At 39.7% G+C, this 13,717-nt stretch overlaps 1 protein-coding gene across 4 annotated transcripts in view; it reads right to left on the bottom strand.

Moving 5' to 3' along the window:
• Window positions 1–13,717, bottom strand: part of MYO5A (myosin VA) — a 222,489-nt gene that overhangs the window by 54,739 nt on the left and 154,033 nt on the right. For all 4 annotated transcript variants that reach the window (XM_074394231.1, XM_074394232.1, XM_074394233.1 and 1 more), the window contains exons 20-23: window positions 13,544–13,700; window positions 8,053–8,292; window positions 6,147–6,395; window positions 1,942–2,035 (exon numbers count right to left, since the gene is read on the bottom strand). In XM_074394231.1, the coding sequence (XP_074250332.1) occupies window positions 1,942–2,035; window positions 6,147–6,395; window positions 8,053–8,292; window positions 13,544–13,700 (740 nt within the window). The remainder of the gene's footprint in view (window positions 1–1,941; window positions 2,036–6,146; window positions 6,396–8,052; window positions 8,293–13,543; window positions 13,701–13,717) is intronic.

The raw sequence follows: 13,717 nt of genomic DNA, 5'->3' as shown, positions 1-13,717 counted from the left end.
TTTACCCAAACTAATATACTCTCTCAAAAAGTCAGAGATATTTATCAAGAGAATGGCAACTTTTCAGTGTACCCGACTGTCCTACTCGACACAGCCTTCCTTCATATAACATCCCACGGCTGTATCTTACATTTTCTATGACTTTGACCTCCCTTGCTGTACTAATACTCTCCTGCTTCTAACCAGATAAAACGCTCAGGCTTGGCCAGCTGTGTTGTGTGCTTCTTGGTCATCCCTCATGTGCTGCTGAGGAAACTCTGTCTTCTCCATTTTACCTACCCCCTCCGCCCCGTCTGTGGCTGTGGTTTGCTTTTGGCTAGGACATAATCGGGAGATTGGAGATTAGCGCCTGGCTGAAGATAAAGCAAAGTAACAAAACCTCAAATCTCAGCTATATGTCTCAACTCAGATCAGCCAACCAGCCACATTTATCGTTATTAAGCTTCCCACCACTATGCTCCATTTTACCCATATATTTTGAAGCTAAATCTTAATGTGTCCTGCCTGCTTCCACTGCTTCACCACTGCTTTCTCAGTGAGCATTATGAAGCCAGGGCTGCAAGTGTCTTGTCACAGCTGCTTCCCTGGTGCCCACCACAGTGCTTCCCTAGAGTAGGGCTTTAATAATGTGTAAATGAATGAATGAAATAATTTCTTCTCTCTAAAACATTCTACAAGTTGCCTTTTATTCTCACCAGTTCGCAGAAGCTGCTCCAAGGCTACCAAAAAATTTTCCCTTGGCAAAATCACTGTCATTTCTTTGTTCTTACAGTCCACTTTCAAATAACATTTTATATTTTCCTAGAAGATTCTCATCATTCTGCATCCTTCTGCTCCATGCTGCCTCCCAGCAGCCTTCTTTCCAGGGCTGTTTTCTACATCACCTCTTAATTTATTTTTTGGCTTCTTTTCTTTACCTCATCCCTTAGTATGGCCATTAATTCCAGGTTTTCTTCTCTTTCCTCTATATAATCCCCTTCAACTAGGAGAGGTGGGGAAGTCTCTCTTACCACTCAGGTTTTAATGTGTAACTTTAGGCTCCCTTCTTATTCTTTCTCTAGTCTTTAATCAGGATTTGTTTTCTGAACACCTCCATGTTGAGACCCTAGCTGACACCTCAAACTTAACACTCCTACAACTGGCCTCATTAATTTGCCTCATAACTTTGTACTCTTTTCTCAATAACCCCATTACTAATAATATACCATTATCATTTTGCTACCTCATCATAAAATCTTAGAACATTTTTTGTCTTTTTTGAATACCAGTATAATCAACAGAAAGTATATGAAAATGCATTATTTTCATATAATATATCCCCATTCCAAACCATCTTTTCCATTTCCATCACTATTTATTATATAGATCTGTGTCTTCTTACCCCATATTTATATATATATGGATTTCTTATAAATTTATCACCATTCTAACCTACCCCACAAACAGCAAACAGAATAAATGTTCCTATCTAGTTAGTTCTCTATTTTAAAAATTAGTTGTTTTTTTTTTTGTAGCAGAGTGGTGAATCTTGGAATAAATCCATTGATTTAGAGAAAAAAAAAAAGACATACAGAAACACACACATAAATATACACATATTAGCTCAACAATTCTTATTAGATCAATAGGAATCCTATAAGCCTTAACTAATACATCACACATGAGGAACAAATTAATTGTTTTAAAAAATTACATATGACGCTGACTGAACGGGAGTTCACATTTGTACCTAGAGATACCAGATTTACAAGTTTATCAACCAACTAATTTAACCAAAATATTCAATCTCTTCCTCTTGGAACTTTATAAATTTGCTGATGACAGCCTCAACTTTTAAAAATATTTAAACTCTAAATAATGTTGTAACTCATCAAATAACATTGTAACTTACACAGCTTTGGTGTGAGGTTGGTTGGCGTGTAGTACGCACATAAACCTTACCTGTCATCTCCTTAGCCTGCTCCACAATGCGGTGATTGAGGGATTCTTTTTCTTGCTTCAGCAAAGTATTTTCTTCCTTCAGATTTGATACCAGCTATGAAATGAAACAATAAACTGAGATGGCTGCAATGGACAGAATGTGGGTAACCCCCCCATATAGGCACCAAGAAATGAGAGCTAAGCAGAAACCTGGCACAGTTAGGGCTTGAGGAATATCTCACTTTATAGTGTTACTACTCAGGTATTCCCTTTTACATAATCCTTTACATAATCATATATTAGTTTATGGAATTAGGGCTTAAAGAATCCCTTTATATAATCCTCTATATGTAATCATATAATAGTTGATGGTATGAGTGCCTAAAGAATATTTCCCTACATATATACCTATAATTATATCTTAGTTCATAATCGGAGGAATGCCTAGAGTGGACATAGTACAGAGCATGAATTAAGGAATAAGCAGCTTATAATCGGAGCAATGCCTAAAGCACACAGAGTGCAGAGCATGATTTAAGGGAAAAACAGTTATACCAGGGCAAGAATCCATGGCCCAGGCGGCAGCGTTCAGTATCGTAAAGATACCCGCTGTATGGCAAGCTTGGGGCAAGAGCCACTCCTCCTGATAAAGGAGTTGTAGGACCTTGCTCCAGTTCTTGTGGAAGGCTGCCCTCAGACCGGCAATCCACCTTGGTGACTGAACTTTATCAGCTCTTGCTACTATGCTGCTCAAAAAGCACCTTCCCATAGAACTCATTGGAAGCTGCCAGAAGATGGCAGTAACCCTGACAGCTCTGTCACTGTTATGTGACTTAAAGCATTCCCTTATAAATCTTCTTAGAAGTAGTTTCCCATAGATAGAAGTATTGCACACTGCACCCTCTTCACTGAGCACGGCTGACCTTCAAGCCTTGGTGGCCTAATGGGGTGGACCCCTTACTGTACACAGCCCTTGCCTTCATGGGAACAGGCCCCTTACTGCGCACTGTCCACCTCCTGGCCTAGGTGACCTAATGGGGGTGGACCCCATGTTTTATTGCTCACCACCCTACAACTAACCTTAAAGATGATTTCACTCACTGCCCTGCCCCCGAACCTATACACAATAAATACTTATGCTTCCGGATGTTCGGGGCCTTGCCTGACTCCACTGATTGGTGGCGTGGTCCCCCGAACCCAGCTGCATTTTCTTTGTACTTCTGTGTCCTGTCTCTTTATTTCTCGGATCCTGCACCTCAGCACAGCATAAGGCTCACCCCACGACCTTGTGGGGCCCTCAGCCCTGCATCGAGGAAGCCTGATGACCAAGGATAAAGACCATAAGCAGTCATTCCTTACTTCCACCACCTCTGTGCTTCCTGTCTCTGCCTGGTTATGTCTAGTCACCTTACAAACTTGCTCAAGCATTATTCCCTCCCATGAGCCTTCCTGAAAGCCCCTTCCATTAGCTGTCTTTTCCCTGTGCTACTACAAGACCCTGTATCTGCTCTTGATATCCATTATAAATGATTTACTTTCCTCTTTTCCAGAATAGAGTAGAAATTCTTGAAGGACAGGGACATTAGCATTTTTTTACTTAAACGTTAAAAAATTGCCTGGCACTTAGTAAGCATTTGCTCTCAAAGGTAATTGATATTACCTTCTAATTTCAATGCTTTAACACAAAGCTTATGTGTATCCATGATTCAAGTGGAGAAATTAAGGAGGTTAAGAAGGATATGAGGATGTTTTAGTTTGGGAAATTCACTGAAGACCTTTTGATTCTTCCTGATATCTGTCCCAAGAAAGATAATTTCTCTTTCATTTCCCTTTAAGAGTTTTACAAGGCTAAGAACTTGTCCTTTAATTCCATGTTTAAATAAGCACTGCAATTACAACAATGTCAATGTACTTAATGCCACAGAACTCTCTACTTAAAAATGGTGAAAATGGTAAATTTTATGTCAAGTGTATTTTAAAACAAACACACACACACACACACACACACACACACACACACACACACAAATTGACTCTTAACTTTCTAGATCTTTGCTGGATAAGAATTCCCAGGAAGGAAAAATAAAAACCAAAGATAATTTTGCCAAGGATGTAATTTACTCAGTTCTTCTTTGGAATAAAATGTGTTCTTGTGATGAGTAAAATCTGAATTCCTTTTTCTAAGCAAAAGTTTAGGGAATGCTTGAAACAAGAGCTTTAATAATAGAGAGAAAGGTGGCAGGCAAGTCTCTCGTCATGTCACGGAGTTCAGGACAGGAAAAGAGGGCTCTGGAGAGCAGGAAAGTTGGATAACTACACTGTGCCACACACAGCAGCCATCAGTCCAGAAGGGATCCCTTCCGAGGGCTCAGTCTGTTAGCTCTGCACTGATCTTGCCTTAACGTCCACTCTTGATAAAAAAGTCCCAGCTCTCTGTGGGCTTTCAGGAGAGGATCTTCCTCTAGGGGTGCACAACCAACCACCTACGGTGCTTTTTCAAAATAATGTGTCTAGCCCACACTCCCAGAACTTGGATAGTTCTCTTTTTATACAAAAACTTCCCAGCAGTTTTGATATATGCTCTTGGTTAAGAACCATACATAGCTCTACTGTAACTTTTGGGCTCCTTAATCAGGCTAAGAATGTCATTTTCCTGACCTTGAAGCTGACTGTCACAGTGAAATGTTTTCATTCTTCCCCTATAACTACATTCCATCAAAATAACTAATGCGGCCGGGCGCAGTGGCTCACACCTGTAATCCTAGCGCCTTGTGAGGCCAATGTGGGAGAATAGCTTGAGGCTAGGAGTTCAAGACCAGCCTGGGAAACACCGTGTAAACTAACAGTAGTGCCTACAGCTATCTCTGTGAAAAGTAGGAAAAAATGAAATGAAAAGAGAAACCTGAATCTGCTTATATGTTTATTCTATCAGACTAGAAAGGCAAGAATTTGGCTTTGAAAAGGAAAGGAGAATCTTCCCAGCACACTTAAATACTGTACAGATTCTGAGGACTCTGAAGCTGGAAAGCTTCTGTGGACTTGGGAGACTTGAAGGAAGAAAAGAGATCTTAAACATTCAAGATCTGAGTGCATGTCTGAATTCTGAGAGAACAAGCTTGCTATATCAAAAAACATTATATAAAACAGAAAAGAATCTCACCTTTTGGTGCTCCTGTTTCTATATATAGAGTACAGATCCTCTAGAGATATAAGAGGAACTACTTTATTAGGACCTGTAACGCCATGGAAGTACTGCAATTTTATCAGCCACCCTATCCTAACCGATCTGCATCCAAGTTCCTGCTGTGGTTCTCACTGCATATGCTACTTTAACATTTAGAAGTCAGTACAGACAGAGCCAATCAGGATTCTTTCCAGCAGTTACAGCTGACACAGGCAACTCTGTTTTCATTTAAAGATGGTAATACCAATGGAATCTGTGAAAATTGATTACTTTTTCCAGGAAGCCTAATGTTGAGGTACTTTTTAAATGTTTCAGTAGTACATCTCATTACTACTTGACAATCTTAATGTCTTCTATACTTAATAAAGTTTTGATATAAGTTAATACAAATTTGTAGCATACAAGCACTGATCACTCTGTAAGCATTTTGTGGGGAGTGTTCCATCTGCATAAAGCTGTTGGCTGCAATCACAGTGCAGACATTTAGATTTCTTCTGCTTGGACTTCTTAACAGAGCCTTAATGCAGGCTTCCACAGGATCCCTATCATTAGGTACTAAACATTAATTATGCCTACTGTTCCACTACTGGAAGACTAAGCATGTGGGAGTTATTTATATCCTCCTGCTCAGGGTCATCACCAAAGTCTGATTTTGCAATTCAAAAACTTGCAACCTCAGGTATAAATGGGTTAATCACATTAACCCTACTGAAGAAAAAGGAGTCTGCCCCAGACCGACATTTTTTTTTTTTTTTTTTTTTTTTTTAAAAAACAAGTGTTAGTAGGTGCTTGGCCATTCTCTCCTTAAAATACTGCTTTGCCTCTGCTCTTATTAGAGTAAAAAGTTCTACTAAAAGACCTACAACCTACCATTGATAACGTGAAATAAACGCCTGGGAAATAGTAATAATGAAGAGTAATTCAACTAAACTTTGTACTGCATTTCTAATAAAACCAACAGTGAGTCACATGGACCAAGTCACGATGATAGCACATTTCCTCTGTATACAGAGTACATAGGGGATATGGACATTATTCCTACCTGCTCTGTTTCTTGTTTGTACCTATTTGCATGTTCTTCAATGCATTTTTTCTCTGAACGAGTTTGCTCCAGGTCTTTCCGGAGCTTGGCAATTTCTTCCTGGAGACTAAGGACCCGCCCAGTGGCAACTTTCGCTTCCTCTTCACTTAGTTGAAGACGTTCTAAGTCACTTCGTAGTTTCTCAGTCTCAGAATTGTATATTCCTTCTAGATTGGTCAGTTTCTCCATGAGGCATTTGTAGTCTTTGTTCTTTAAACATACACATAAGTAACAATAAGTAAATATACATATCATCAAATATATTTAGTGAGAAAACCATGCTTATTCATCACATTCATGCTATATCTATATCATCATAGCATTGATACAGTATCTAACCAAAACACTAACTGCAACATTTGCAGTAGCATAACCAATACCTTCTAGGTGACACAAAGTAAAAAAACAGGCACAATTAATTCAATTCTGTTTGATGTGGTAAGCAACACAGACGTGATTTTTTCATAGTCACAAGATGAATAACATAGTAAATTCTTAATTTCTTGAATATTAATTCAGAAATAGGAGAATCTATACTTGTTTCTGAAAACAGATCAAAGTGTGGCTAAAAACTAGCTTAGTGATGTATAAGAATGATTAATACAGCTTCAAAATCACAAGTTGGCCAGGTGCAGTGGCTCACACCTACAGTCTCAACACTTTGGGAGTCTGAGGCATGAGGATCACAAGAGGCCAGGAGTTCAAGACCAGCCTGGGCACATAATGAGACCCTGTCTTTACAAAAAAAATTAAAAATTAGCCAGACGTGGTGGTGTGCACCTGTAGTCCTAGCTACTTGGAGGTTGAGGCTGGAGAATCACATGGGCCCAGGAATTCGAAGCTGTAGTGAGCTGTGATTGCACTGCTGCACTTTAGCCTACATGACAAAATGAGACTGTCTTAAAACACACACATGCACACACAAACACACACACACACGTTTCTCACAAATCTTTATGTTTACTACCTCAAAATATCTCCCTCCCACTCAGAAAATCTTTCATGCCATTTCATTCTGATCCCTGTTTTTCTTTGTTCTCCTTAGCACTTTTATATTCTTAATTACCTTTATATCATTTACATGTGCTAAAACATTAGTAACTATCTTTAATCAACCAAACTTTTATCTCTGCAACAGACTGCAGGTTCATCAGAAGCATGAACATCTTCCTCATTCTTTGGCTATTTCAACGCTAAATAAATCATCTGTAAAATGAACATACCACATGCAAATAAATAATTGTAATGGAGCATTACAACATATAAAATACAGCATGTCTGGTTTGAGTTGGTGTTTGAAAAATAAATGACACACAATATGACTCTTGGTCATAAAGGTTTGAAGCATCAGTAGATCTGTGTTCTCGAAAATAATTTCCTGCCAAGCATGGTAGCTCACGCCTGTAATCTCAGTACTTTGGGAGACTGAGGCAGGAGAACTGCTTGAGGCAAAAGCCTGGCAACATGAGACCCTGTCTCTACAAAGTAAAAAAGTTAGCTGAATGTGGTGGCACATGCTTGTAGTCCCAGATACCCATCAGGCTGAGGTAGAAGGATCACTTAAGCCCAAGAGGTTGAGGCTGTAGTGAGCAGTGACTGTGCAACAGCACTCAAGCCTGGGTGACAGAGTGAGACCCTGTCTCAAATAATTAATAATAATAATAATAACTTCCTGCCTTAGTTTTTGCAATTGTCATCCACCTTATGAGGTCATAATTATTTCCATGCTCATTATGGAAATAAATACTGTAATAATTTTACTTTTTACTAAGACTGAGGGGTAAAGTCAAAGAAAAACAATATTGAAAATAATCCCAGTGGATTTCTTAGGGATACTCCACTCTCAGGGCCCCTTTGTGAAACATACCTGCTCATCAACTTTGCGCTGCAGCTGCATGATCTTGTTCTCCATGCCAATGTGCAGCTTCTTGTAGCGCTCCACTGACCGAGCCTCGATTTTGAGCTTCTTTAACTCGCGCTTGGCCATCATCCGCCGGAAGCAGCACTGAAGGTAGATGATGGCATGCATGCTCCTCTTGTAATGCGTGCGGGCCAGCCAGCCCCGCACCCACTTCTGAATGATGACTGCTTTGTGCTCACGGAGTATCTGCCGAAAAGGATAAGGGCAAGCAATGTCAAGACCCTGGAATACCCTCATGATTATCAACCAATGCTGGGCTAAAAGTCCATGTATTACCTAAAGGGAAAGACAGAGTTGAATTGACAATCTATTACGAAGATTTGTATCACAGATATATGGAGGCCACAAAATTATTTTTTAAAGTGATTTGAAAAGTAGACTTTAGAAGGCAATTTCAGAAACATATATAAAAATGTGTTACATGCACATATTATGTGTATAATTCTAAGCAGAATATGGACTTGGAAGCTGTCTAAATAAAAAACACCAGATTACCAAAAGAAAAACAACTTTAAAAAGAAAGAAAAAATACATTAGGTTTCTTATTAGTATATGATTTCTGTCAGCAACAGATGATGCTCTATAAAATTAACAGAACCAGGCATCCTGTAAATGATGAACCACTAACATAAGAGATTTCCCTACCACCCTGACTGCTGATACCACCTCAGTATGCATTATTAGGCCTGTGCATGAGGACATAAGGTATGGGCAGCGAACTGACTGGAGAGGCCAACACTTGGGGTGGTATAAAGTTTGTACTAATTCATTGATTTTTTTTAAATAGAAACTAAAAAATGACACTCTTGTTTACCACATTTGAGGAGTAATATTCCAGTGAGAATTTTCCATTGCTATTTCAAATGTAGCAAGGATCCACTTTTGGGATTCAAAGGTAGGAGGGATGGGGCTTTAAAATGAAAGGTAAAAGTAATGAGATGTGAAACAAACTAATCTTACTCTTGATTTTATGCTGTATTTCCTATTAAAAATCATATTTCCCTAAACTTAGAAACAACTTACAACAAAAGGTTGCCTTATGAGATGAATTTCTTGTAACTAAAGAGTAACATACAGACACCATGTAAACATTTTCTAGGAAAGATGGAGAAGAAATTCTTGAATTTTAAGAAAAGGTAGCCGGGCACATGGCTCATGCCTGTAATCTTAGCACTTTGGGAGGTCAAGGTGGGTAGATCACATGAGGTCAGGAGTTCCGAGACCAGCCTAGCCAACATGGTGAACCCCCGTCTCTACTAAAAATACAAAAATTAGCTGACCATGGTGGCAAACACCTGTAATCTCAGCTACTCAGGAGGCTGAGGCAGGATAACCACTTGAACCTGGGAGGTGGAGGTTGCAGTGAGCAGAGATCATGTAATTGCCCTCCACCCTGAGTGACAAGAGTGGAAAACTCTGTCTTAAAAAAAGAGAGAGACAATAAAAGAAAAGGTAAACTAGAAAAAACTGGCATCTGTAGATTTTAATGTTTATGATTTTATGAAAAAACTCATATAATATAAATATTTAAATGTTATAAAGTTAAATCTTGTTGGTGATTATTACAAATGGACACAATATACCTCCTGTCAAACCCCTTTTTTTTTGAGATTGAGTTTCACTGTTGTTGCCCAGAATGGAGTACAATGGCACAATCTCAGCTCACTGCAACCTCCACCTCCCAGGTTCAAGTGATTCTCCTGCCTCAGCCTTCAGAGTTGCTGCTTTTATAGGCGTGTGCCACCATGCCTTGCTAATTTTGCATTTTTAGTAGAGACAGGTTTCATTATGTTGTTGGTCAGGCTGGTCTCGAACTCCTGACCTCAGATGATCCACCCACCTCAGCCTTCCAAAGTGCTGGGATTACAGGCATGAGCCACCACGCCTGGCCCTATCAAACTCTTAAAATGTAAAAAAATCTCTGAAAGCATCTAACCACACATATTAGCAGTTTAATAAGATTAAAAGAATAATTCCTATTTTTAGGTTATTGTACCTGACAAAAGTGATGAATAAAATGTGCCATCCTAGAAGATACATTTAAGAAACAAGTGGTTAACTCTTAAACCATCGAAAACAAAATGAACACAGTTGTTCAGGAGATCTGAGTAGTATCTTTGGCGGCCTCAAGCCTGCCATCTGTGGCTGTTTTCCTAACGCTAAGGCATCCTTTGGTTTTCCTTCAGTGTAGCCACTGACTCACCCTGCACTGAGGTTGGCAGTTCTGAACATTCACTGAACGTCACAGTCCGGAGAGAGGCCTTTGTCCTATCCAGATGACTAAGGAGCAACTGGATGAGCCTCAGTGGTGGCAAATTAAAGGCTTTCAGAGTTTAAAACTCAAGCAGGACACAGTGGCAAAGCTATTAATGCCAATTTTCCTGTTCCATTTGCTTCCCCCACGTAACTTTGGACGTTGGTCCATTTTTGAAATTTTAGTCAAATGGAAACAGCATATAATCAGAGCTTCCATTTTTAATCTCACTTCCATCATGAGTGAGAGAAATTAATCAACACCTGTACTCTCTTTAAGACTCCCCCATATCTCATGAAGGGGAACCTTGGACCTGAAATACAGCTAGAAGCAGCAGTAATGTGATGGCTGTTGGCTTACATGCGAGCAAGCCTCTACGCTGCCACCTCCACCCTGTCCAGTCACAGTGGAAGCCTGAGCTGGCCGGAGACTGCTACTGCTAAACCAATGGCTCAAAACCCAACTCAGATGTTCCTAAGGAGAGTACTGAGGAACGTAGGAAGGTTTAACTACTTTGGTGTATCTGAAAAGCCAACTTCAAACCTCTTCCTTCCCTAAAATCTCATGCTTATATAGAAAGAGGATGAGACCTCATAAAGGAGAGGTGAGCAGAAAGAAAGATGTGGAGTAGCTATCTTCAAAACACAGCTATTAAATACACTCATTCAAGCCTCATCAGTTTCAATTTTTTTGTTGTCTAAAATCACTTCAAATAAAAAAGTAAAATAAATGAAAAATAAATAGAGCCTAGGTCACACCCATATACTACCTGTGATTAGAGACCCAAATCACCCCATTAATGTTCCTTCTAATGGTGATGTCCACAGAGCTCTAATATCCAGGCTTCTATTTCTCACTTATTTGAAATATACCCTATAGCACAGACTCCAAACCTTGCCAAAATGAGAGATAAAAATTGTTCAATGGTCACAGTGATAATTAAAATTACTCTGGTGACCCTGTTAATTATTGCTAGATATAAGATTATTTGTCAAAAACGTTTGGTGCATCATACCTGTCAATACAATTTTAACTGAATTAATGCTATACTTTGTCTTCTCTTGACCATGGAAAATTCTCTCAAGGTTGTCTCATTCTTGGAATAATCTTCAACCTGTTTGTCATATATTCTACCTATTCAAAGTTCTCGGTAGTCATCTAAACAGTGGGCCCCATGGAAAGTAGGTGCTAATTCCTGGAACCTGCAATGTTAACTTATTCACAAAAAGGGCCTTTGCAGACATGATTAGGTTAAGGATCTTCAGATGAGAGGATTATCCTGGATTACATGGTAGAACCTAAATGCTATCCGAATTATTCGTATAAGAGGCAGATAGAAGAAGAGAAGTCAGATACACAGAGGAGAAAATGCTGTAAAGACAGAGACAGAGACTGGACTGATGTGGCCACAAGCACAGGAATGCTGGCAGCAACCAGAAGATGCAAGAGGCAAGAAATGGATTATTTCCTGGAGCTTCTGGAGGGACAGCAGCCTGCTGACAACTTGGTTTTGCCCCAGTGATAATGATTTTGGACTTTTGGTCTCCAGAACTCTGAGAGAATAAATTTTAGTTGGTTTAAGGTACCAAGTTTACGATAATTTATTATAGCAGCCAAAGGAAACTAAAATACCTTTTTTTCAAATTACATAAACAAAGAGAAAAAAGAGGTAAATGTTTTTTCCCTATTGTTTTGTTAATAAATATATGTGGTTATTTATTTTAAAATGCAGTTCAGGCTGGGCATGTGCACAGTGGCTCACACCTGTAATCTCAGCACTTTGGGAGGCCATGGTGGGAAAACTGTTTGAGGCCAGGAGTTTGAGGCTACAGTTGAGTTATGACTGCACCACTGCACCCCAGTCAGGGTGACGGAGCAAGATCCTGTTTCTAAAAAAAAAAAAAAAAAAAAATTTTTTTTTTTTTTTTTTTTTTTTTGAGATGGAGTTTCGCTCTTGTTAACCCAGGCTGGAGTGCAATGGCACGATCTCGGCTCACCGTAACCTCCGCCTCCTGGGTTCAGGCAATTCTCCTGCCTCAGCCTCCTGAGTAGCTGGGATTACAGGCACACACCACCATGCCCAGCTAATTTTTTGTATTTTTAGTAGAGACGGGGTTTCACCATGTTGACCAGGCTGGTCTCGATCTCTTGACCTCGTGATCCACCCGCCTTGGCCTCCCAAAGTGCTGGGATTACAGGCTTGAGCCACCGCGCCCGGCTAAAAAAAAAATTTTAATAAATAAATACGCATTTCATGCAAATCAAAACCACATTGAGATACCATCTCACACCAGTTAGAATGGCGATCATTAAAAAATCGGGAAACAACAGATGCTGGAGAGGATGTGGAGAAATAGGAACACTTTTACACTGTTGGTGGGAATGTAAATTAATTCAACCATTGTGGAAGACAGTGTGGCGATTCCTCAAGGACTTAAAAATAGAAATCCCATTTGACCCAGCAATCCCATTACTGGGTATATATCCAAAGGATTATAAATCATTCTACTACAAGGACACGTGCACACGAATGTTCATTGCAGCACTGTTTACAATAGCAAAGACCTGGAACCAACCCAAATGCCCAACGATGATAGACTGGATAGGGAAAATGTGGTACATATACACCATGGAATATTATGCAGCCATCAAAAACGATGAGTTCACGTCCTTTATAGGGACATGGATGAACCTGGAAACCATCATTCTCAGCAAACTGACACAAGAGCAGAAAATCAAACACCGTATATTCTCGCTCATAGGCGGGTGTTGAACAATGAGAACACATGGACACAGGGAGGGGAGCACTACACACTGGGGTCTGTTGGGGGGAAATGGGGGAGGGGTGGGGGGTGGGGAGGTGGGAAGAGATAGCATGGGGAGAAATGACAGATACAGGTGAGGGGACGGAAGGCAGCAAAGCACACTGCCATGTGTGTACCTATGCAACAATCTTGCATGTTCATCACATGTACCCCAAAACCTAAAATGCAATAAAAAAAAGAAAAAAAAAAAAATTCCCACAAAATAAATAAATAAATAAATAAATAAATACACATTTCAATTGCTGGTTGTCTCCATACAGTTCCTATGTTCATTGTAGCCCCTCTGGTACTCTATATAGAAGTGGAATCTGTTTAATGCTAATAGAATGAATAAACAAAGTTGAAAATAATGCCTCACCTTGCGATACCTATTTCTGGCCAAGTAGCCTCGCAAATAAGACTGAAGAACGATAGTGGCAGCTCGTCTAATCTTATACCTCCTGCGGACCACATACATACGCCAGTACTTTTGAATGATAGTTGCTGCCTTGGTTCTGCGCAGAAACTTAGCATAGCTGGCCAAAGAAAATAA

This window comes from Saimiri boliviensis, chromosome 2 (genome assembly GCF_048565385.1).
Source record: "Saimiri boliviensis isolate mSaiBol1 chromosome 2, mSaiBol1.pri, whole genome shotgun sequence".
Taxonomy (NCBI): Eukaryota; Metazoa; Chordata; class Mammalia; order Primates; family Cebidae; genus Saimiri; species Saimiri boliviensis.
The sequence above is the reverse complement of the archived record's forward strand: the minus strand, read 5'-3'. Positions and strand labels throughout refer to the sequence as shown.